The following is a 20,209-nucleotide window of genomic DNA, read 5'->3' as shown; positions in this document are numbered from 1 at the left end:
GTACCTGCTAATGATGGCACTGATAACCTGTCTACCGGCTCTGAAGAGAAAAGCCGGTGCCCTTGTCAGTATCTCTGCTGGGACGCTGAGGCAGGGAGCTGTGGAGTCTGGAAGTACCCTGGTCAGAATGAAGAGAGTCGCGGGTCTCCACGCAGAAAGGCAGTGCTGGGGAGCCGGAAACCTCCGGGGTGCTCTTGGCTGGACCGTGGAGGGGGGATACCGGTACAGTTGCTCAGAACTGTGACCGGCCTGACTCACCCAAGGTCAGGCAGCCCATGGCAGATCTGGGAATAGGCCTCAAGTCTCCCAGGCTGGGGTCCTCTCCACTGAGCTTTGGGTACATGGAAGGAGACTTTCCGGCACACTTGTCTTGTTGGAGCAAGAACCAGTATCTCTGCTGGAGTTTCCTGTGGGAACGAGCGAGCGAACCAACCCCGCTGTGTTTCTGCTCCAGGTTCTGGTCTCCACAGCGACGCTGGCCTGGGGTGTGAACCTTCCTGCTCACACGGTCATCATCAAAGGGACACAGGTGTACAGCCCAGAGAAGGGCCGCTGGACGGAGCTGGGTGCTCTGGACATCCTGCAGGTAAAGTCCTAGTAGTAAAGCTGCTCTGACCATCCCTAGCAGGTTCCTCTCCTATTGGAATCTGCCTCGTGAGTCCTCCCATGTGATCAGCTTCGTGCATTTTGACACCACAGCTGCCACCGCTTCCCATAGCTAAGGGTCCGTGTTGGTCATGGAGGTCACAGATTCCGTGACTTTTGATCTCTGTGCCTTCTTCAGTGGCTGGTGCACCTGAGCAGCTCGGGCAGCCCCTGCACCAGGCACGCTGGCTGCTGCTGGGGCAGTATTGGGCTCCCCTGTCCCCCAGTAGCAGGAGTTTGGGTGTGGGGGTGCTCAGGGCTGGGGATTGGGATGCAGGGTGGTGCTAACCTGGGGGGGGGGGGGTGGCGGCTCCCCAGAAGGGTGACAGCAACTCCCCTCCCTCAGCTCCTAGCTCCATGTGCCACCTCCGCCCGCAGGCACCGCCCCTGCAGCTCCCATTGGCTGCGGTTCCCAGCCAATGGGAGCTGCAGAACCAGGGCTTGGGGCAGAGCGACAGGTTGCTGCTTCCCTAGGAGCTGGGTAGGGAGCCTGCCCGCGGCACCCCCTGAGCCGTCCTCCCAAGGTGCCCCCCTTTCTCCTCCCCCTCCCCCCCCCGAAAAAATAAAAAATTGTAGTTAGGTATATAGTAAAAGTCATGGACAGGTCACGGGTTGTGAATTTTTATCCATGACTTTTACTAAAAATACCTGTGACTAAAACATAGCCTCCCCCATAGCCAACCGCCCCCGGCCCCACTCTGCCTCCCCCGGCTGGACTGTCTTGACTGTTTGAGCTGAACCCCAGAATAAGTGTGCTGGTAGGAGTGAGGACAGAGGAATGACCCCCCGCACCATGTACACCTCCCGCTCTGTAGTGGGTAGCTGAGCACTGACTGGCTTGTGGCACCGCAGTTAGGGAAATGTTTTGTTGTTGGCTAGGCTGAAAGCTCTTCTCTGCATCTGATTAAGCCTTTTATTTGTCCTAGATGCTTGGCCGTGCTGGGAGACCCCAGTACGACACAAAGGGTGAGGGGATCCTCATCACATCGCACGGAGAGCTGCAGTATTACCTCTCCCTGCTCAACCAGCAGCTCCCTATCGAGAGTCAGATGGTGTCGAAACTGCCAGATATGCTGAATGCAGAGGTGGTGCTGGGGAATGTCCAGAATGCAAAGGTGAGAGTCTGGTTGTATCATCCCTCCCACCCCCCAATTGCACCTTTGTATAGAAATGTTCACAACACACCTGAATCCTGGGCCTGGCGGAGAGAAGGGTGTCCTGTCTTCTGTGGCCATTCCTGGTGGCTTGCTGGACAGACTGCTCGGAAAGGCACAGAACACAGTGGCCTGCCCTGGACAATCTCTTGCATCTCCATGTGCCTTCCAGTGCTGTCGATAGGGATAGCAGAAAACCCAGCCCCGTCACTGAAAAGGGCGTGGTGCTTGATATAGATGTGCAGATTGTAAAAGGGATGGAGCACACATTCAATCCAGCGTAGGACTGGGGGTTGTGTGTAAACCGAAATCGTCTGTAAGTGAAGCATTTTGGCTATTTCATGACCTTTGGCTTCCAGTTGGTGCCTGAGCTGGGGAGAGAATAGTGTCCTGAGGCAGCGAGTGAAATGATTTTTGCTCCCTGGTCCAGGATAGGCGCTTAGAAAAATGTTTTCGCCCTGAAGGCATTTACATTAAACTGTGATCTGTCCATTTCTGGATCGCTGCTTGGTCTTCACAATATTCCCCTGCTTATGGCTAGCTTTCTTGGCTGGAATCTCTTTACACTGCAGCGTGGTTTTGCTGGCCAGGGTGTCTGAGATGAGCACTCTCTGGCACATGAATGTGGGGCGCCCAGCTCTGAGGATAGGGAGCGTTTATTTTGCACTTTGATGGTTCTGCAGATAATGGCCCCTAACCCTAAGACAGGAGGAGTGCAGGAAAGCGGCTTGTACTCAGGAGGGTGCAGGTTAAGGTCAGTTATGACAGTCTGCCAGGGGTAGGAGCTGTCTCTTCTCTGCTTTCAGTTTTTTCTAGTTCTGATGTTTCATGAGGCCTCAGACTTTAAAACTGCCCCCAGTTACTTGATTTAGGCGGGGTCACATCATGGTAAGTTTTGGGCCTTGAACCAATGGTCTCCATAACTTCCTGCTTCAGGGACAGTAGTGTGCCCGCTCAGCTGAAATATCCCTGGTTCTCGGTGTCTGTCCATAGGATGCAGTGAACTGGCTGGGCTACGCCTACCTGTACATCCGAATGCTGCGCTCCCCATCGCTCTATGGGCTCTCTCACGATGACCTGAAGGGAGACCCCTTGCTGGACCAGCGCCGGCTGGATTTGGTTCACACTGCAGCACTGATGCTAGACAAGAACAATCTTGTGAAGTACGATAAGAAGACGGGGAACTTCCAGGTGAGGCAGGGGAAGGGTGGGGACTCACTGAAGCCAGATAGGGAGAAGGGTGCGAGCTGCCTCCTAGAGGTGGCTATAGATCAGCCACAGCGGGTGTTTGGGGAGCATAGTGGCTGCTGCCTTCCAGCCTGGAGCTCTAGGGAGTCACTGATCTGAAGAGACAGAAGGGGTGGGTTGAAGTAGCTCCAAATGTCGGTATCCTCGTGTACGCTGCTGCCTCCTTGTTGAGCAAATTGCCATCGCGGCCTGGGTTTCCTCTGCTTTGGAGATGGAAGTAGAGGCTGGGGCTGAGGGAGGGATCTGTGTCCCTGACAAGATTAATGTTCTCCCCTGGGCAATTCCTGGCTCCTCAGGGACTCTGCTCCACATGTCAGGAGCCTCTGTGCTTGCCAGCTTCATTACGCATCTTCCAGCGAGCTCCAGGCCGCTCCTTTCTGCCTGGCTCAGCCCCCTGATCAGCCAGAGGGTCTCACTCCGCCACCACAAACTGGAGTTACTCCTTCCTCCCTCCTCCAGGTGACTGAGCTGGGCCGCATTGCCAGCCACTACTACATCACCAACGAGACCGTGCAAACCTACAACCAGCTCCTGAAGCCCACCTTGAGTGAAATCGAGCTTTTCCGGGTCTTCTCCCTGTCCTCTGAGTTCAAGAACATCACTGTGCGGGAGGTATGGCTCGGGGGCTGGCCGGGGGGGTGCATGCTGAGGCAGGAGAGGTGCTCCCAGGATCTTCTCTCCTGTACCCTGGAGGGCTGCCAGGTTGTTGTTTCCCTGGTTCAGAGGGATTGTATGCGATAACCCAGTTCATCCCATCCCAAGCTGGCTTCACCTCCCATCCCTTCTCTCCCTGCAGGAAGAGAAGCTGGAGCTCCAGAAGCTGCTGGAGCGGGTCCCAATTCCAGTGAAGGAGAGCATTGAGGAGCCCAGTGCCAAGGTGAGCCACCCTTCTGCCCGCCCTCCTGGGAAGCTTGGCTCCGTGTGAGAGGAGAGCACTGTGGCACTGAACCACTCCCTGCTTCTGTTCTGTGGTTTAGGGAATGCTTGATCCTGTTGCTCTGCCCCCCTTCCCTTTGTGCAGTGTCCTGGACAGGAGCATGGGTTGCTTGAAAACAGAGCCACGCACAGACAGATGCTTCAAGAATGATTGGGCTGATCGGGTCAGGCTGGACTGCTTTCCTGCACTGGGGGGTGGGAAGGAACTCAGTAACTCCCCCAGTACTGTTGCGCGAGCCCTGACCAGCTAGGAGCTCTTCCTCCCCTCCCACCCCTCTTCCCCAAAGATGGGAGGCTCTCAGCTGATACCCCGTTAAGGCTTTGCTCTAACTCCTGTTCTTGCCGTCTGTAGATCAATGTGCTCCTGCAGGCCTTTATCTCCCAGCTGAAGTTGGAAGGGTTTGCTCTGATGGCAGACATGGTGTACGTCACCCAGGTGAGTAGGAACTTCCGTGGGTAGAAAATCGGCCAGTGTCTCGGAATGACCCTCTCTCTGCCCCAGTGCCCTTATTTGTAAGGTGGGGATAATGCCTGCTCCTCGGGGGCTGGGAGGGTTAATGTTCGTTAATTGCTTTGATGGTTAAGAGGGCTGTGAATTTGTAACGGGGGCTAATTCCTGTCAGCTGGGTGGTGGCCCTCTTCGAACTCGCCATGCTCTGCTCATTAATAAATGAATACATGAAAATTACTGCATGTGAAAGCTAATTTATTTTGGAGAGTCGCGACCTCCGGGTCTTAACTCTGCAACAGATCTTGAATCTGAAATATTGACAGATTAAGTAACCTTAACACACACCAAGTCGCTGGCTGTAGATGGCCCAAGGATTGCTGGTCGTGTGGCTGGATGGTGGAGTTGGTGGGCAGGAGGAGCTGTTTCTCAGATTGGGGTAGGAGCAGGGCAGTTAGTTGTGAACTGGAAATCCCCAAAGCCTGGTCCCCCAGTGGCTGTTAAGCACACTGATCCCCAGGGCTCTGACAGCTCTCTTGTGTCCCTGGCAGTCTGCTGGGCGGCTGATGCGTGCGATCTTTGAGATTGTCCTGAACCGGGGCTGGGCCCAGCTCACCGACAAGACTCTGAACCTCTGCAAGATGATTGACAAGCGGATGTAAGTGACGGCTCCGTGGCGCTCTGATTTCTGACGTGCCGCAGGCTTACCGCCTGTAACCAGGCCAGGTGTCTGATCTGCCCTGGGGGCACCGCTGACCTCCAGGTGCTCTGACCAGAGAGGCTGGTGGCGAGTGGGAGGATCGTGAGTGCAGGAACATTGACGGGAACCATAATGAGTTCTCTACAGGCCAGCGAGTGATGAGGGACGAGAGAGTAACCTTAATTCCTGGGACAGCCTGGATGCCGGCTGCCCTCTGTGCAGTTGGCATGGATGCACCTGCAGAGATTGTCTCTCAGCCAGAGAAAGTGGTGCCTAGTGTGTCATATCCCGGGGCTCTTGGAGCCTGAATTCCACGTCCCATGAATGTGGAAGTGCTGTCAGGGGGCTCTGATTGTAGGGAATGGGGGAGCATGGTCTCTGGGCTCATGGGAATGACGGCCTTACCCGAGTAGGGGGGGAAACATGAGCTGTGCTGGGGTATGGGTGCTTGTAATGGCACAGTTGAAACGGCTGGCGTCTTTCTCAGTGGGGGGACATACGCACATGCCTGCAGGTATCCCGATGGCGCTGGCTATCCCCTTGCTAACTCCTGCGTCCCACTCGCCCCCATAGGTGGCAGTCCATGTGCCCCCTGCGCCAGTTCAGGAAGCTGCCTGAGGAGGTGGTGAAGAAAATCGAGAAGAAGAACTTCCCATTTGAACGTCTCTATGACCTGAACCACAATGAAATAGGTATGGGAAGGGGGGCGTCTGTACCAAGGGGGTCCCTGCATTCGAGCCACTCACAGCTTTCATCTCTCTCCCTTTGCTTTTCCCCACGGGCAGGGCAGCTCTGGAGAAGGCAGCGGGAGGGTGGTAGAGGGTACTGCTCTTTTGCTTGCCAACTCCATATCCTCCCAGAGCAAAGGATGTCAGGGGATTGCGACAGAGGGCAGCTCGCCTACTTCCCAGATCACCTGTGTGGTCAGATGTTGGCTGCGGGTGTGTTCTCGCTGCGTGCTGCACTGACTCCGGCCAGACAGCAGGCTCAGTTACACTGCCCAGTAAGCGCAGACTCCGTTCGGAGGGAAGGAACTTGGACAGGTTGATTATCGACGAAGCTCGGTATTGGGGCCTTATGCTTCAGTGCGTGTATGCCCGTGACAGTGGACACAGCACAGTTAGCAGGACTTTCCACTATCCCCTCGGCTGGCCGAAGACACTCCCTGTGAGACCCTGCTTTATATGCCGAGACGAACAAGTTCCGTACTGCCTCTCTGGCGTATCTGAGTGCCACCCATCGCCTTGTACCTGTTGGTTTAATCAGAACATCTCTATCCTTCATGCTGTCATCCTGACCTAACCTTTAAGATAGGCTAGCATGGTCCTATTATCTCTGGGGAATGTGCTAGTATTGGGGTGTTCTGGTACCCCCCTTTTGGAATGTGTTTGCGTGTGTCTTCTTGTACCTAGCACTACTCGGGAATGTGTGTTTCTGCAATATCAGCCCTGTGCTTGCCAGATTCTGTGAGCAGGACCTGCCTCTTGCTCACAACTTAACTTTGCTTTAGAGCAGCTAAGCTTTGACCCCTACTTTAGCTCAGGCCTTTGATACAAGGCCTTATGTCTCAGGCCTTCTTTCTACTACAGCCTATCCCTAGGTTCTGTCTCTGTTAGGTCATTGCCAGGCTTCTGTGTCCTTAGCCTTTCCCTGGGAGCAGATGGATGCACTTGTTGCTGGATCTTATACATCGACTGTAAAGCTCCTCAGGGCACCGAACAGCCTTTTGTTTGTACAGTGCCTAGCACATTGGGGGCTGGATGAGGGCCCATTGGTGCTACCACAATACATATAACATCCAGGGAATGGGTTTGGCCTGAGGGCATTGCTGTGGGAACAGGTGCCCTCGGATCACGATGCTCCAGATGTGAAACAGCTGCTTCTCCTTGAGGATGCCCTTGAATTGGAGAAGCACTGAGCGTGTGGGTCCATCTGCTTGCCCGTTCTCTTCCCCCCAGGGCTGCCCATAACATTTGTGTCCTGCATTACAGGGGAGCTCATTCGGATGCCGAAGATGGGCAAGACGATCCACAAGTACGTTCATCTGTTCCCAAAGCTGGAGCTGTCTGTCCATCTTCAGCCTATTACCAGGTCCACCCTGAAAGTGGAGCTGACCATCACCCCTGACTTCCAGTGGGATGAGAAGGTGAGAGATGCCCCCGGAGACACGCAGTCCTGGCTGACCAGGTCACGGGGAGGGCAGCAGCTTGATGGCAGATTGGAAAACCATCCATTTAGCTGGAAAGAAGGTTAAGGGGTGACTTCATCACAGCCGATAAGTCCCTAACTGGGGAAGGAAGATTTAATACGGCTCTGCTTTGGGAATTGTGGGGCCGGTCTCTGGCCTGTGCTATCCAGAGGCTCAGACTGGCAGAGCACAATGGTCCCTTCTGGCCTGGGAATCTGTGAACATCCAGGTGTGCGGTGGGACAGCACCTGGGGAGCAGTGTTGCTCTGGAAGAGCTCTAGCTGCGGGTGTGTGGGCAGGGGCATGTGTGGCAAAGCTTGTCTGTGGCTGGCCTCCCCAGCGCAGGGCGGGTCAGAACGGGCGAGATCTGGGTGCTGTGCTGCAAAGCTTGCTGCTGTCTTGTCCAGGTGCACGGCTCGTCTGAAGCCTTCTGGATCCTGGTGGAGGATGTGGACAGTGAAGTGATTCTGCACCACGAGTACTTCCTGCTGAAAGCCAAGTATGCCCAGGACGAGCATCTCATCACCTTCTTCGTGCCGGTGTTCGAGCCGCTGCCCCCGCAGTACTTCATCCGGGTGGTCTCAGACCGCTGGCTCTGTGAGTCTCCACCTGCCCGCTGGGCTGGGGCATCTTTGTGCTGTATTGCAGGGGCTCGGAGGTGCTGGAGCAGAGCCTTGCCCAAGCTGCAGTGGGGGAAATGCTTTGCCAGCCAAGCAGTGGGGGCAGGTGGCCTCTGGAAGGATCTTTTTATAAGGGAATTTGAACTTTCCCCCAAGGCCCACTGAACTGCACGTGGAACGGGTGGGACGCCTGGAGCCGTGAGCAAGCAGCAAAACCAACGCTGGCTCATGCCCTTGGGACAGAGCAGATACCTGCCTCAGTCACTGGCTGGGGAGACCTGCTGCTGTGCATTGTGGGAGGAGAGAGAGTCAGGCCCAGGTTGGGCAGTGGTGATGATTTGCTGGTGGTGAGTGGCAGCTGAGATCAGTCGGTAGCAAAGGATGGCTTGTCGTGGGGGACAGGGGAGGAATGGGCAGGTGATCACCCCTCCCAGTTTGAAGCGGATGTATTTGCTTTGTGGGAGAAGGTCAGTGCTGGGAGCTGGTATTTCCCCTTGCTAGCAAGGCATTGTAGCACCCGGGCACTTTCTGAGGATCTCCCATTGCTGCAGTGATCCCCGACAGTCCCTGGCCCCTACCCCATGGCTCCTGGGTGCTCAGACTCTCCGGTATGTCTGACACCGCTATGGCTGATTCTCTGTACAAACTGTTCTGATTCTCTTTCATTTCCAGCCTGTGAGACGCAGCTGCCTGTGTCCTTCAGGCACCTGATTCTCCCCGAGAAATACCCCCCGCCCACAGAGCTCCTGGACCTGCAGCCGCTGCCCGTATCCGCTCTGCGTAACAGTGCCTTTGAGAGCCTCTACCAGGACAAGTTCCCCTTCTTCAACCCCATCCAGACCCAAGGTGGGTACAGCTCCCACCCCACGCTGCTCCCTGGGCTGCTGAGAAGCAGGTGGCCCCGCTCCATGGGGTGGGGGTGAATGATCCTCTGCATTAGATATCCTGTCTTCTCTCCCTGCCCTGTGCCTTGGGAAGGAGCAGGCTGCTGGGGTCTGAACAACCTTGGTTTGCCAGAAAGGCTTGACAGAGGCCCACGGTGATGATCAAAGGCCAAGACCATACTTTTCACTTCCCAAATGCTGCACCTGGGTAACAGGGATGTCCGGAGCTACAGTAGCTAATGCTCCGGGCAGTAGTGGGAGGGATTGTTTCAGCCTCTAACGACTGGCGGTGGGGATAAGAACATGAGAACGGCTGTACTGGGTGAGACCAAAGGTCCATCTCGCCCAGTGTCCTGACGTCTGACCGTGGCCAATGCTAGATGCCCCAGAGGGAATGAACAGAACAGGGAATCATCAAGTGATCCATCCCCTGTCACCCATTCCCAGCTTCTGGCAAACGGAGGCTAGGGACGCCATCCCTGCCCATCCTGGCTAATAGCTGTTGATGGACCTGTCCTCCGTTAACTTATCTAGTTCTTTTTTGAACTCTGTTACAGTCTTGGTGTTCACAACATCCTTTAGCAATGAGTTCCACAGGTTGACTGTGTTGCGTGAAGAAATACTTCCTTTTGTTTGTTTTAAACCTGCTCCCTATTAATTTCATTGGGTGACCCCTCGTTCTTGTGTTATGCGGAGTAAATAACACCACCTTATTTACTTTCTCCACACCAGTCATGATGTTATAGAGCTCTGTCATAACCCCCCTTAGTCCCAGTCTCGTTAATCTCTCCTCATACGGAAGCTGTTCCATCCCCCTAATCAGTTTTGTTGCCCTTTTCTGAACCTTTTCCAATTCCAGTGTCTCCTTTTTTGAGGTGGGGCGACCACATCTGCATGCACTGTTCAAGATGTGGGCATCCCATGGTGGAGCAGGGAGAGAGTCTAAGCTACAAGCCCTTGTATCAGAGGCCTGAGCTAGAGCAGTGGGCAGTCTCTGCTGATATAAAGCAAAGTTTGCAAGAGTCAGGCTCTGCCTGCGAGCAAGTTCACAGACTCTGGCAAGAGCAGGGCTGATATTGCAGAAAGACACATTCCTAAGACGTGCTGGACACAGAGCACTCACGCAAACACCGCCCGATGTCAAATGGTACCAGAACATCCCGATATCAAGGACGGTACAAAAACATTCCCCAAAGATAACAGGAACACTGCCTAAAGATAAGGTCAGGATGACAGTACGCAATAAAGATGTTTTAATCAAACCAACATGTTCAAGGAGATGGGTAATAACTAGCCACATCAGGGGGCAGTAACTAACTATGTGGGGGGGCAGTACTAACTTGTTTGTATCAGGGTATAAAGATGTATCTCAGGGAGTATCTTTGTCCAGCCGAGTGGGGAATGGAAAGTCCCGCCATTCACTGAGCCGTGTCCATTGTCACGGGCATACGTGTCTTAGTATCCTCGTAGAGTCTTCCAGGGCCTATGACCGTGCTTTGTCGACAATAAACCTGGCCTGGCGCCTTTGTCCCTTAATGGATCCTGTGGTCATTGGGCGGTTCACTTGAGGTCTGCTGTGCCGGCTGTCTGCGCAAAGCTGGGGCAGCACACAGGGAGAACACACACGCAGCCAAACCTCTCACAACACATGGATTTTTATAGAGGCAGTATGATATTTTCTGTCTTATCTATCCCTTGCCTAACGATTCCCAAGGTTCTGTTACGTTTTTTGATGGTTGCTTCACATTGAGTGGATGCTTTCAAAGAGCTACCCACAAGGACTCCAAAATCTTTCTTGAGTGGCAACAGCTAATTTAGACCCCATCATTTTGTATGTATAATTGGGATGATGTTTTCCATTGTGCATTACTTTGCATTTATCAACGCTGAATTTCATCTGCCATTTTGTTGCCCAGTCACCCGGTTTTGAGAGATCCTTGTGTAGCTCTTGGCCGTCTGCCTGGGACTGAACTATCTTGAGTAGTTTTGTGTCATCTCCACCTCACTGTCTACCCCTTTTTCCAGATCATTGATGAGTATGTTGAATAGGACTGGTCCCTGTACAGACCCCTGGGGGACACCACTATTTACCTCTCTCTGTTCCATAATACACCCATGGGGGCAGATTACCCTACATCTGCCTGGTGGCGGAGATCCTTACACCTTCTTCTGAAGCAACTAGTGTTGTCCTGTTTAGGAGAGAGCCTGTGTTCTGGTCTTAAAATGCTTCCCAGTGCCTGCCAAGTCAACCTGGAAAGAGTCTGCGTTGTAATGCTCCTCCTGTGAGGAATTCCTGTTAGGTGTTTAGAAGTACTGCCTGCTAGCGTGCCTTGGCCTGGAGGGGCCTCCTCTGGGGTGATGGTGCCAGTCTGTCTGCCAGGGCTTTGGCCTGCCAGCAAGGAGGCCAGGATAATGGGAACCTTGTCCTAGCCGTGCTGGGTTGAAATCCCCAAACCTCCTCCGGGCAGCGTGGCTGGGGTTGGCTTTGGCTCAGTGGTACTGCGGCAATTTGGCTACCTGGGGTAACCAAGTGTTTTGTCTCTTCCCAGTGTTTAACACAGTCTATAACAGCGACGACAATGTGTTCGTGGGCGCCCCCACAGGGAGCGGAAAGACCATCTGTGCCGAGTTCGCCATCCTAAGGATGCTGCTGCAGAACTCGGAGGGGCGTTGTGTCTATATCACCCCCATGGAGGCCCTTGCTGAGCAGGTGAGTCCCCACGGCCCTGTCTCCTGGGCGTGGGTTAGATTCCTCCTCCAGCCCGTGTGCTGGGAACTCCCAGGTCCTCAGGAGGTGGTGTGTGGGGCCTCTCTCTCTGTTCATAAGAATGGCCATACTGGGTCAGACCAAAGGTCCATCCAGCCCAGTATCCTGTCCACCGAGAGTGGCCAATGCCAGGTGCCCCAGAGGGAGTGAACCTAACAGGTAATGATCAAGTGATCTCTCTCCTGCCATCCATCTCCACCCTCTGACAAACAGAGGCTAGGGACACCATTCCTTACCCATCCTGGCTAATAGCCATTAATGGACTTAACCTCCATGAATTTATCCAGTTCTCTTTTAAACCCTGTTATAGTCCTAGCCTTCACAACCTCCTCAGGCAAGGAGTTCCACAGGTTGACTGTGCGCTGAGTGAAGAAGAACTTCCTTTTATTTGTTTTAAGCCTGCTGCCCATTAATTTAATTTGGTGGCCCCTAGTTCTTATATTACGGGAACAAGTAAATAACGTCTCCTTATTCACTTTCTCCACACCACTCATGATTTGATAGACCTCGATCATCTCCCCCCTTAGTCTCCTCTTTTCCAAGCTGAAAAGTCCTAGCCTCTTTAATCTCTCCTCATGTGGGACCCGTTCCAAACCCCTAATCATTTTAGTTGCCCTTTTCTGATGCCGGTATATCTTTTTTGAGATGATGGGACCACATCTGTACGTAGTATTCAAGCTGTGGGCATACCATGGATTTATATAAGGGCAATAAGATATTCTCCGTCTTATTCTCTAGCCCTTTTTTAACGATTCCTAACATCCTGTTCGCTTTTTTGACTGCCGCCACACACTGCGTGGATGTCTTCAGAGAACTATCCACGATGACTCCAAGATCTTTCTCCTGATTAGTTGTAGCTAAATTAGCCCCCATCCTATTGTATGTATAGTTGGGGTTATTTTTTCCATTGTGCATTACTGTACATTTATCCACATTAAATGTCTCTTGCCATTTTGTTGCCCAATCACTTAGTTTTGTGAGATCTTTTTGAAGTTCTTCACAGTCTGCTTTGGTCTTAACTATCTTGAGCAGTTTAGTATCATCTGCAAACTTTGCCACCTTGCTGTTTAACCCTTTCTCCAGATCATTTATGAATGGGTTGAACAGGTTTGGTCCTAGGACTGACCCTTGGGGAACACCACTAGTTACCCCTCTCCATTCTGAAAATGTACCATTTATTCCTACCCTTTGTTCCCTGTCTTTTAACCAGTTCTCAATCCATGACAGGATCTTCCCTCTTATCCCATGACAGCTTAATTTCCCTGCTTGTACTCTGCTGTCTTGCCCCCTCCCTCCCTCCCTCCCCGCAAATGTCCCTGTGACCCGGGGAGTACAAGGAAACTCCAGGGCAATCCCAGCCAAGAGCTCTGGCCCAGGGCTAACGGCCGTACCTGCTGTGCCCTGGCAGGTCTTCCTCGACTGGTACGAGAAGTTCCAGGAGCGGCTCAGTAAGAAAGTGGTCTTGTTGACGGGGGAGACCAGCACGGATCTCAAGCTGCTGGGCAAGGGCAACATCATCGTCAGCACCCCCGAGAAGTGGGACATCCTGTCCCGGCGCTGGAAGCAACGCAAGAATGTCCAGAACGTCAACCTCTTCATCGTGGACGAAGTGCACCTCATCGGGGGCGAGAATGGGGTAGGAGGCCGAGGGGGCTGGGCTGCCTTGGCACGCTGGGGGAGGCCCGCTGGCTCCTTTACCTCAGCCCAAAGCAGTGCCCAGGGAAAGGGGTTGGGGGGAGCTAGACCACCGGGGTGGCTAATCTCGTCCCTGCTGCATGATGTACCTGGGGCAAAAAGCTATTCCAGGGCTGCCCCCTGGACTGCAGTCCTGCTGGGAGCGTACCCCTGGGCCCTGGCACTTAAAGGCCAGCAGCTACAGGGTCAAGTGGGGGGCAAGATCGGGTCTGGAGGTGGGGGGGATGGATGGCCCTCCCCGCTGGAAGTCCTGCAGCTGGCTCGGAGCCGAGAAGGAGGTGGGGCTCTCCACAGAGGCTACGGGAGCCCGGGACGGCAGAGGTGCTGGCCTGCTGCCCTTCTGCAGCCTTGATGGTCATCGCTGAATGGCTCCTTGGTGCAGGGGCTGGGGAGAGGGCTGAGGCTGACGGGCTCTCCTCCCCCCCACCCCATAACCTGCCCTCGTGTCCATCCGCAGCCTGTGCTGGAGGTGATCTGTTCCCGGATGCGCTACATCTCCTCCCAGATCGAGCGGCCCATCCGCATCGTGGCCCTGAGCTCCTCGCTGTCCAACGCGAAGGATGTCGCTCACTGGCTGGGCTGCAGCGCCACGTCGACCTTCAACTTCCACCCCAACGTGCGCCCCGTGCCCCTGGAGCTGCACATTCAGGTAGGGACCCGGGAGGAGCCCCCCACCCTGGGGCTTTGGTCGGGGGCTTCACCATTCACTGCTGGCTCCTCTCTTCTACTCAGGGCTTCAACATCAGCCACACGCAGACCCGCCTGCTGTCCATGGCCAAGCCGGTCTATCACGCCATCATGAAGCACTCCCCCAAAAAGCCGGTCATTGTCTTTGTCCCGTCACGCAAGCAGACGCGCCTCACGGCCATAGACATCCTCACCACCTGTGCCTCCGATGTCCAGAGGCAGAGGTACTAGGTCTGGGTGTGGGGCAGGGGGGAGGACTGGACGGGCATTTGGGGTTTTCTCCCTCGTCCCTTCTCTGACCCTTCCCAGTGGAGAAACCCAGGGGGGCGAGGGGAACGTGCCCTGGATGAGACCAAAGTAAGCTGCTGATCACGTGTGGTCACTGGACGTGCTGAGATCCGCCCTGCAGGGGTGTGTTAATCAGTCCCACTGGCCTGACAATTCCTCTTAGAGCCACTCTCCCCCTGGCCTCCACCTGCATGTTCAGCCACAGAGCTTCACCTTCCCACTCCATGTCAGACTCCTGTGTGCTGTTAAAAAGCCGCTGTGTTCCATCCCAGAGGTGGCTGCCTTTCAGGCTGGGTTAAGTGACCCGTGTGTGTGTCTCATCTAACTCCAGGGGTCGCAGAGCTAGGCACTGAGACCCTGTGAGGCGGGCACTATAAAACAAGGGTGTGTTACATTACACCCACTGTATCGATAGGGAAATTGAGGCATAGTGGTGAAATGACGTAATGTGGGTCCGTAGTCCGTAGCTGAGCCAGCGCCAGAACCCAGGTGTCCTGGCTCTTGGTCCCCTACTCTAAAGGCTGCAGCTCCGAGCACGGGGAGGGGAAGCAGCAGTCCAGGCCCTGCTGCCTGCTCTAGCCACTGATCCCACTGAAGGGGCGGAGGACTGAGTGCCAGTGTGTGAGCGCTGCTTCGGAGCGCACAGGAGCGGTTCTGGGGCGGGCAGGGCTCTTCGCCGGGCCCTGATGGTTCCTCCCCGCAGGTTCCTGCACTGCACAGAGAAGGACTTGGGGCCGTATCTGGACAAGCTGAGCGACGGCACCCTGAAGGAGACGCTGCTCAATGGTGTTGGCTACTTGCACGAGGGGCTGACAGCCATGGAACGGCGCGTGGTGGAGCAGCTGTTTGGCTCTGGTAACGGGAGCGAGCGGGGGTTTGAGCCGCCACACGTTGCTAACGTCCCCACCCTGGAGCAGGGCTAAGGAGGCCTGGAGGGGGTGGCCTGCCAAAGCCGGGGTGGCCGAGCTATGGAGACACCTCTGGGAGTCTGGGTCCCACTGCCTCCTCTTTGTAACCCATTGCCCAGTGACAGCTTTACCCCCAGACCAAGTGGGGCTGACCAGCCGGGCTTGGGCGGAGCTCTGTACGCAGCACTGGCCCAGGGGGGCTCATGCTGCTTGCAGGGGACAGTGAGGGGCCGCTGCTCAGTGCACAGGCTGCCTCTGGGCCTGAGAGAAGGGCCCATGCCAAGTCCCCGTCCCCGATGCCCAGTGGGCGTTCTGTTGGCATGGCTTGCATCCCCCAGGCCCAGGGTTTGCTTGTGAAACATCCTGCAGCTTTCTGCTGACTGCTCCTGGCTCGCCCGCAGGCGCTGTCCAGGTGGTGGTCGCCTCTCGGAGCCTGTGCTGGGGCATGAACGTAGCCGCTCACCTGGTGATCATCATGGACACTCAGTACTATAACGGCAAGATTCACGCGTGAGTAATGAGCACACGCGGGAGGAGACCTCCCAGCGCCTGTGGCCGTAGCCGGGCGGAGGAGGGAGTGGCTCGCGAATGAGGGGATTGTCCTGAAGGTGCCCCGCCCCGCCCTGGCGGTCAGGGGCGTGTCCGGCTCACAGCTGGGACACTCTCTGCTTTGTCTCAGGTATGTGGATTACCCCATCTACGACGTGCTGCAGATGGTGGGCCATGCCAATCGCCCCCTGCAGGATGACGAGGGGCGCTGCGTTATTATGTGCCAGGGATCCAAGAAGGTGAGTGAAGCGAGGGGCGCGCGCGCGGACGTGTGTGTGTTTTGTACCTCCCGGCTCGGGCATGGATTTCCTATCCCAGCTCTGGTCAGATTGGCCCAAACCTCCGTCTTGGGAACAGGCTAACTTGGCTCAAATGCTGCAGTGGGCAAACACCATGCCCTGCGACAGCACCTCTGCTCCCCCAGCATTTTACAAACCAGACCTCTGCTGTCGTTTTGGGGGGCGATGGACACCCTGGCTTAGGACAGGTGCACTGTAGTCCGCTGGAGACGGAAAATAATTCCCCAGATGGCACTGATCCCCGCATTCCTAACACCTTCCCCCCCGCCCCTTCTGACTCGTTTCCTGGGGCTTCCCCTGCAGTTGGAGGTGGCCCATGGGGGCTGGTGCCGTCTGCAGCTCCTCCTTCGAATTGGGGCTCGAGGTACTGGAGCTCTCCAGGACCTGGGTGGCTGTGCCGTTCCTTTGTGCCTCTGACGAGGGATGCTCTGTGGGGTGGGGTCAGAGGTGAAATAAGCCCTTCTGGTCCAGTACAGCGTACCGGCAAGAGCCAGCACACCGCCGACTGTACTGGCAGGGGGCAGCTTCCCCAGGCTGGCGATTTAAAGGGCCTGGGGCTCTTGGCAGCAGCTGGAACCCCAGGCCCGTTAAATCGCCACTGGAACCCCCGGGTAGCCGCGGTGGCTGGGAGCCGGGGCTCCGGTGGTGATTTAAAGGGCCCGGGGCTCCACGCCGCCACTACCACAGGGGAGTCCCTGCCCCTTTAAATTGCCGCCAGAGCCCTGGGGTAGCGGCTGCGAGGGGCTCCAGTGGTGATTTAAAGGGCCTGGGGATGTAAAGGCCCCGCCCCTTCCGGTTGAGGCCACGCCCCCCTGCTCAGGACTCCGGTGTACTGGTAAATCCTTCAAGTTACTTTCACCCCTGGGTGGGGTGCATCTGTCCAAAGTGGAAGGGGTCACTTTCTCCTGAGTTTCACACCTGCTTTGTCTGGTTCCTTTCTCCCTGTTGCAGGATTTCTTCAAGAAGTTCCTGTACGAGCCCCTCCCGGTGGAGTCGCACCTGGATCACTGCATGCATGACCACTTCAATGCTGAGATTGTCACCAAGACCATCGAGAACAAGCAGGATGCCGTGGACTACCTCACCTGGACCTTCCTGTACCGCAGGATGACCCAGAACCCTAATTACTACAACCTGCAGGGTGAGCCGACGGTGTGGGGTAGGGGGGCGATGAACCTCGGGACAGCTGGCATGTTCAGCACTCACCCCGGCTGGCTTAGGCCCTGGTGGCAGGGCAGCCTGGCTGTGCCCCAAGCATTGCAAAGCCCCTCCGCTGTGCTGCTTTATCTGATCTGCCTCTTGTGTTGGCAGGGGTGTCTCACAGACACCTGTCCGACCACCTGTCCGAGCTGGTGGAGCAGACCCTCAGTGACCTGGAGCAGTCCAAGTGCATCAGCATCGAGGACGAGATGGACGTGGCACCCCTCAACCTGGGGATGATCGCAGCCTATTACTACATTAACTATACCACCATCGGTAAGGGACCCACCCGGGAGGGCAGCCAGGCCGCGCATATTGCTGCTCCTGGCATGAAGGGGAGGGCAGTGAACTCTCACCTCCTCCAGTGTAGCCATCAGCCTGGGGGCAAGGGGGTGTGTGTTGGCCCTGCAGTGCGCCCATCCTAGTGGGCGGGGTCACAGCTGGGGCGGGCCGTGCTCTCGCTAATGCTGCAAAGAAAGATCCGCTCTTGGGACACTTGATTCTGTGCCTCTAAGCCAGCCCAGCAGCAGCTGGATCTGTTCCCAGACACTGGAGTCATCTCCCGCTGCTGGGCTCCCCCTGACCCCTCTCCCTGCCTCGGCTTCCCTAGAGCTCTTCAGCATGTCTCTGAATGCCAAGACCAAGGTGCGAGGGCTGATTGAAATAATCTCCAACGCTGCTGAGTACGAGAACATCCCCATCAGGCACCACGAGGATAACCTCCTGCGGCAGGTGAGTGCTGGGCTCCATGCCCACCGGCGCAAGGTTCGGGGATAGCAGCCTAGATTCTAGGTCTGACCTAGATCAGTGACTAGCCGCTCACTCGGACGCTTGAACAAACCGGCTGTCCCAGACCGTCCAGGGGCAGCTGTCTGCGTTGATGCAGACCCTGTTATCTGGAGCTGCTGCGTTGCTTTGGCTAGGTTAGATCATTCCCGGACTAGTTGCTGGGGTATTCTGGGAGTCTCTGGGGATCTGCTCCTCTGGGTGAGGTGCGGTGGGTTATGTAGCCGCCTCAGCGGTAGGATACAGCCCAGGGGAAGCGGGATCTAGCTGTTACAGCACTGGCTGATGGATGTAGGCTCTGCTTGGCCGTGCCAGGCTCTCTGCGTCGAATAGCCAAAGTGCCAGCTTGGCTTCTCTCTCTCCCCAGCTGGCGCAAAAAGTCCCTCATAAACTGAATAACCCCAAGTTCAACGACCCCCACGTCAAGACCAACCTGTTGCTGCAGGCACACCTGTCCCGCATGCAGCTGAGCGCCGAGCTGCAGTCCGACACGGAGGAGATCCTCAGCAAGGTACGGGGGGAGGCGGTGCCCGCATGCCCACAGTGCTTGGGTGGGGGGGCGTCAGTGGGGCTGTTTCAGAGCTTAGGATTGAGTTGAGTGGTCGGGCCCATAACTACCTGCCTTCCTGGGGGGAGGAGCTTCCTGCACTGGGGGCGTGGCTGGCCTGTGCAGAAGGGCCGAGCTAGCTGAAGCCTCCCCTGAGGAGGCTGTCAGCTGTCTGTGTCCCTGTACTGCACTCCTCGCCGTTCCCCGGCATGACGGCTCTCTCCCCACCCAGGCGATTCGCCTGATCCAGGCCTGCGTGGACGTCCTGTCGAGCAACGGCTGGCTCAGCCCGGCCCTGGCGGCCATGGAGCTGGCCCAGATGGTTACCCAGGCCATGTGGTCGAAGGACTCGTACCTGAAGCAGCTGCCGCACTTCACTTCGGAGCACATCAAGCGCTGCACGGACAAGGTGAGAGTGGGGGGGCGGGGGAGTTCTGGCTGAGCGCCCCAGAGCCTGGCTAGATGCAGACGCCTGCCCTTGGTTTTTTGAAATGGGGTTGAACGTTTTTTGCAGCCCCGGCTGCGTTTCAGCTGGTACTGGGGTAACCCCTTCCCCGTGTCGCTCCAGCCCTGGCCTGTTCGGGTGGAGAGCACCAGGCTCTCGGTGCGGGTGCCGAAGGCTGCGGTTGAAGCCCGGTGCTGGCTCCCTGCCCGGTGTAGGGAGCTGGCGCAGGCTGGGTTCCTGGCACTGCAGGGAGCGCAGGGTTTGCTTAGTGCCTGCACCGGTGCGCTTCATTGCAGGGGGTGGAGAGCGTGTTCGACATCATGGAGATGGAGGACGAGGACCGCAACGGCCTGCTGCAGCTCTCGGACGCCCAGATCACTGATGTGGCCCGTTTCTGCAACCGATACCCTAACATCGAGCTCTCCTACGAGGTGGTGGAGAAGGAGTGTATCCGCAGGTGAGCTGGGAGGTGTCGAGCAGTGTGCAGAGCTGCCTGCGGCGAGTGCCGGGGAAGGAATAGGCAGTGCCCTGGGCATCCCTGGGTGCAGAATCCAGGCGCTGGGGAGGCAGCGGGACCTTGCTGACCTCTTGTTTCTGTCCGCAGCGGAGGGCCGGTGGTGGTGCTGGTGCAGCTGGAGCGAGAGGAGGAGGTCACGGGACCTGTCATTGCTCCCCTCTTCCCCCAGGTACGTTGGCGTGCTCGCAGAGGGGACTGCTGCCTTCATGGCTGTGACTGGCTGAGCCACCCGACAACTAGAATGGGTCTATTCCAGGGGGTCCCCCACAGACCCCCTGGAACAGAGTGGGCCAGGGTTCCTGGGCCAGGGTTCCTGAGCCAGCCCGGGAAGCCCTCGCTGGCCGGCGTGCTGGGAGAGCTGCAGTGCCCAGCCCTCGAGCAGGATGACGGTCTCTAGGCTCCTCGCTGGCCAGCGCGGAGGGGAGGTGGAACATAGCCCGGGGAGCTCCTCCCTCCATTGCGGGCAGGGACTGTTAACCGCTGGTTGTTTCCTCTGCAGAAACGTGAGGAGGGCTGGTGGGTGGTGATCGGAGACTCCAAATCCAACAGCCTCATCTCCATCAAGAGGCTGACTTTGCAGCAGAAGGCCAAGGTGAGCTGCGGCGAGGAGGGAGGGGGACTTGGTGCAGCCCTGCTCCGGGGGCATGGCACTTCCGGGCTGCCTGGCAGCAGGGTCCTTGGCAATGGGCGTGTGCTAG

At 56.5% G+C, this 20,209-nt stretch overlaps 1 protein-coding gene across 1 annotated transcript in view; it reads left to right on the top strand.

The window, feature by feature from the left end:
• Positions 1-20,209, top strand: part of SNRNP200 (small nuclear ribonucleoprotein U5 subunit 200) — a 39,008-nt gene that overhangs the window by 17,801 nt on the left and 998 nt on the right. The window contains exons 19-44 of the mRNA XM_074940202.1: positions 455-586; positions 1,572-1,760; positions 2,793-2,990; positions 3,507-3,659; positions 3,844-3,924; positions 4,336-4,419; positions 4,983-5,089; positions 5,705-5,823; positions 7,123-7,277; positions 7,727-7,916; positions 8,612-8,785; positions 11,373-11,533; positions 12,999-13,226; positions 13,743-13,934; positions 14,018-14,196; positions 14,964-15,115; positions 15,570-15,678; positions 15,848-15,956; positions 16,968-17,157; positions 17,328-17,492; positions 17,827-17,948; positions 18,370-18,513; positions 18,782-18,958; positions 19,291-19,451; positions 19,599-19,680; positions 20,011-20,103. Of these exons, the coding sequence (XP_074796303.1) occupies positions 455-586; positions 1,572-1,760; positions 2,793-2,990; positions 3,507-3,659; positions 3,844-3,924; positions 4,336-4,419; positions 4,983-5,089; positions 5,705-5,823; positions 7,123-7,277; positions 7,727-7,916; positions 8,612-8,785; positions 11,373-11,533; positions 12,999-13,226; positions 13,743-13,934; positions 14,018-14,196; positions 14,964-15,115; positions 15,570-15,678; positions 15,848-15,956; positions 16,968-17,157; positions 17,328-17,492; positions 17,827-17,948; positions 18,370-18,513; positions 18,782-18,958; positions 19,291-19,451; positions 19,599-19,680; positions 20,011-20,103 (3,846 nt within the window). The remainder of the gene's footprint in view (positions 1-454; positions 587-1,571; positions 1,761-2,792; positions 2,991-3,506; positions 3,660-3,843; positions 3,925-4,335; positions 4,420-4,982; positions 5,090-5,704; positions 5,824-7,122; positions 7,278-7,726; positions 7,917-8,611; positions 8,786-11,372; positions 11,534-12,998; positions 13,227-13,742; positions 13,935-14,017; positions 14,197-14,963; positions 15,116-15,569; positions 15,679-15,847; positions 15,957-16,967; positions 17,158-17,327; positions 17,493-17,826; positions 17,949-18,369; positions 18,514-18,781; positions 18,959-19,290; positions 19,452-19,598; positions 19,681-20,010; positions 20,104-20,209) is intronic.

The sequence above is a fragment of the Natator depressus genome, chromosome 26 (genome assembly GCF_965152275.1).
Source record: "Natator depressus isolate rNatDep1 chromosome 26, rNatDep2.hap1, whole genome shotgun sequence".
Taxonomy (NCBI): Eukaryota; Metazoa; Chordata; order Testudines; family Cheloniidae; genus Natator; species Natator depressus.
This window is presented reverse-complemented; position numbering and strand designations above follow the sequence as displayed.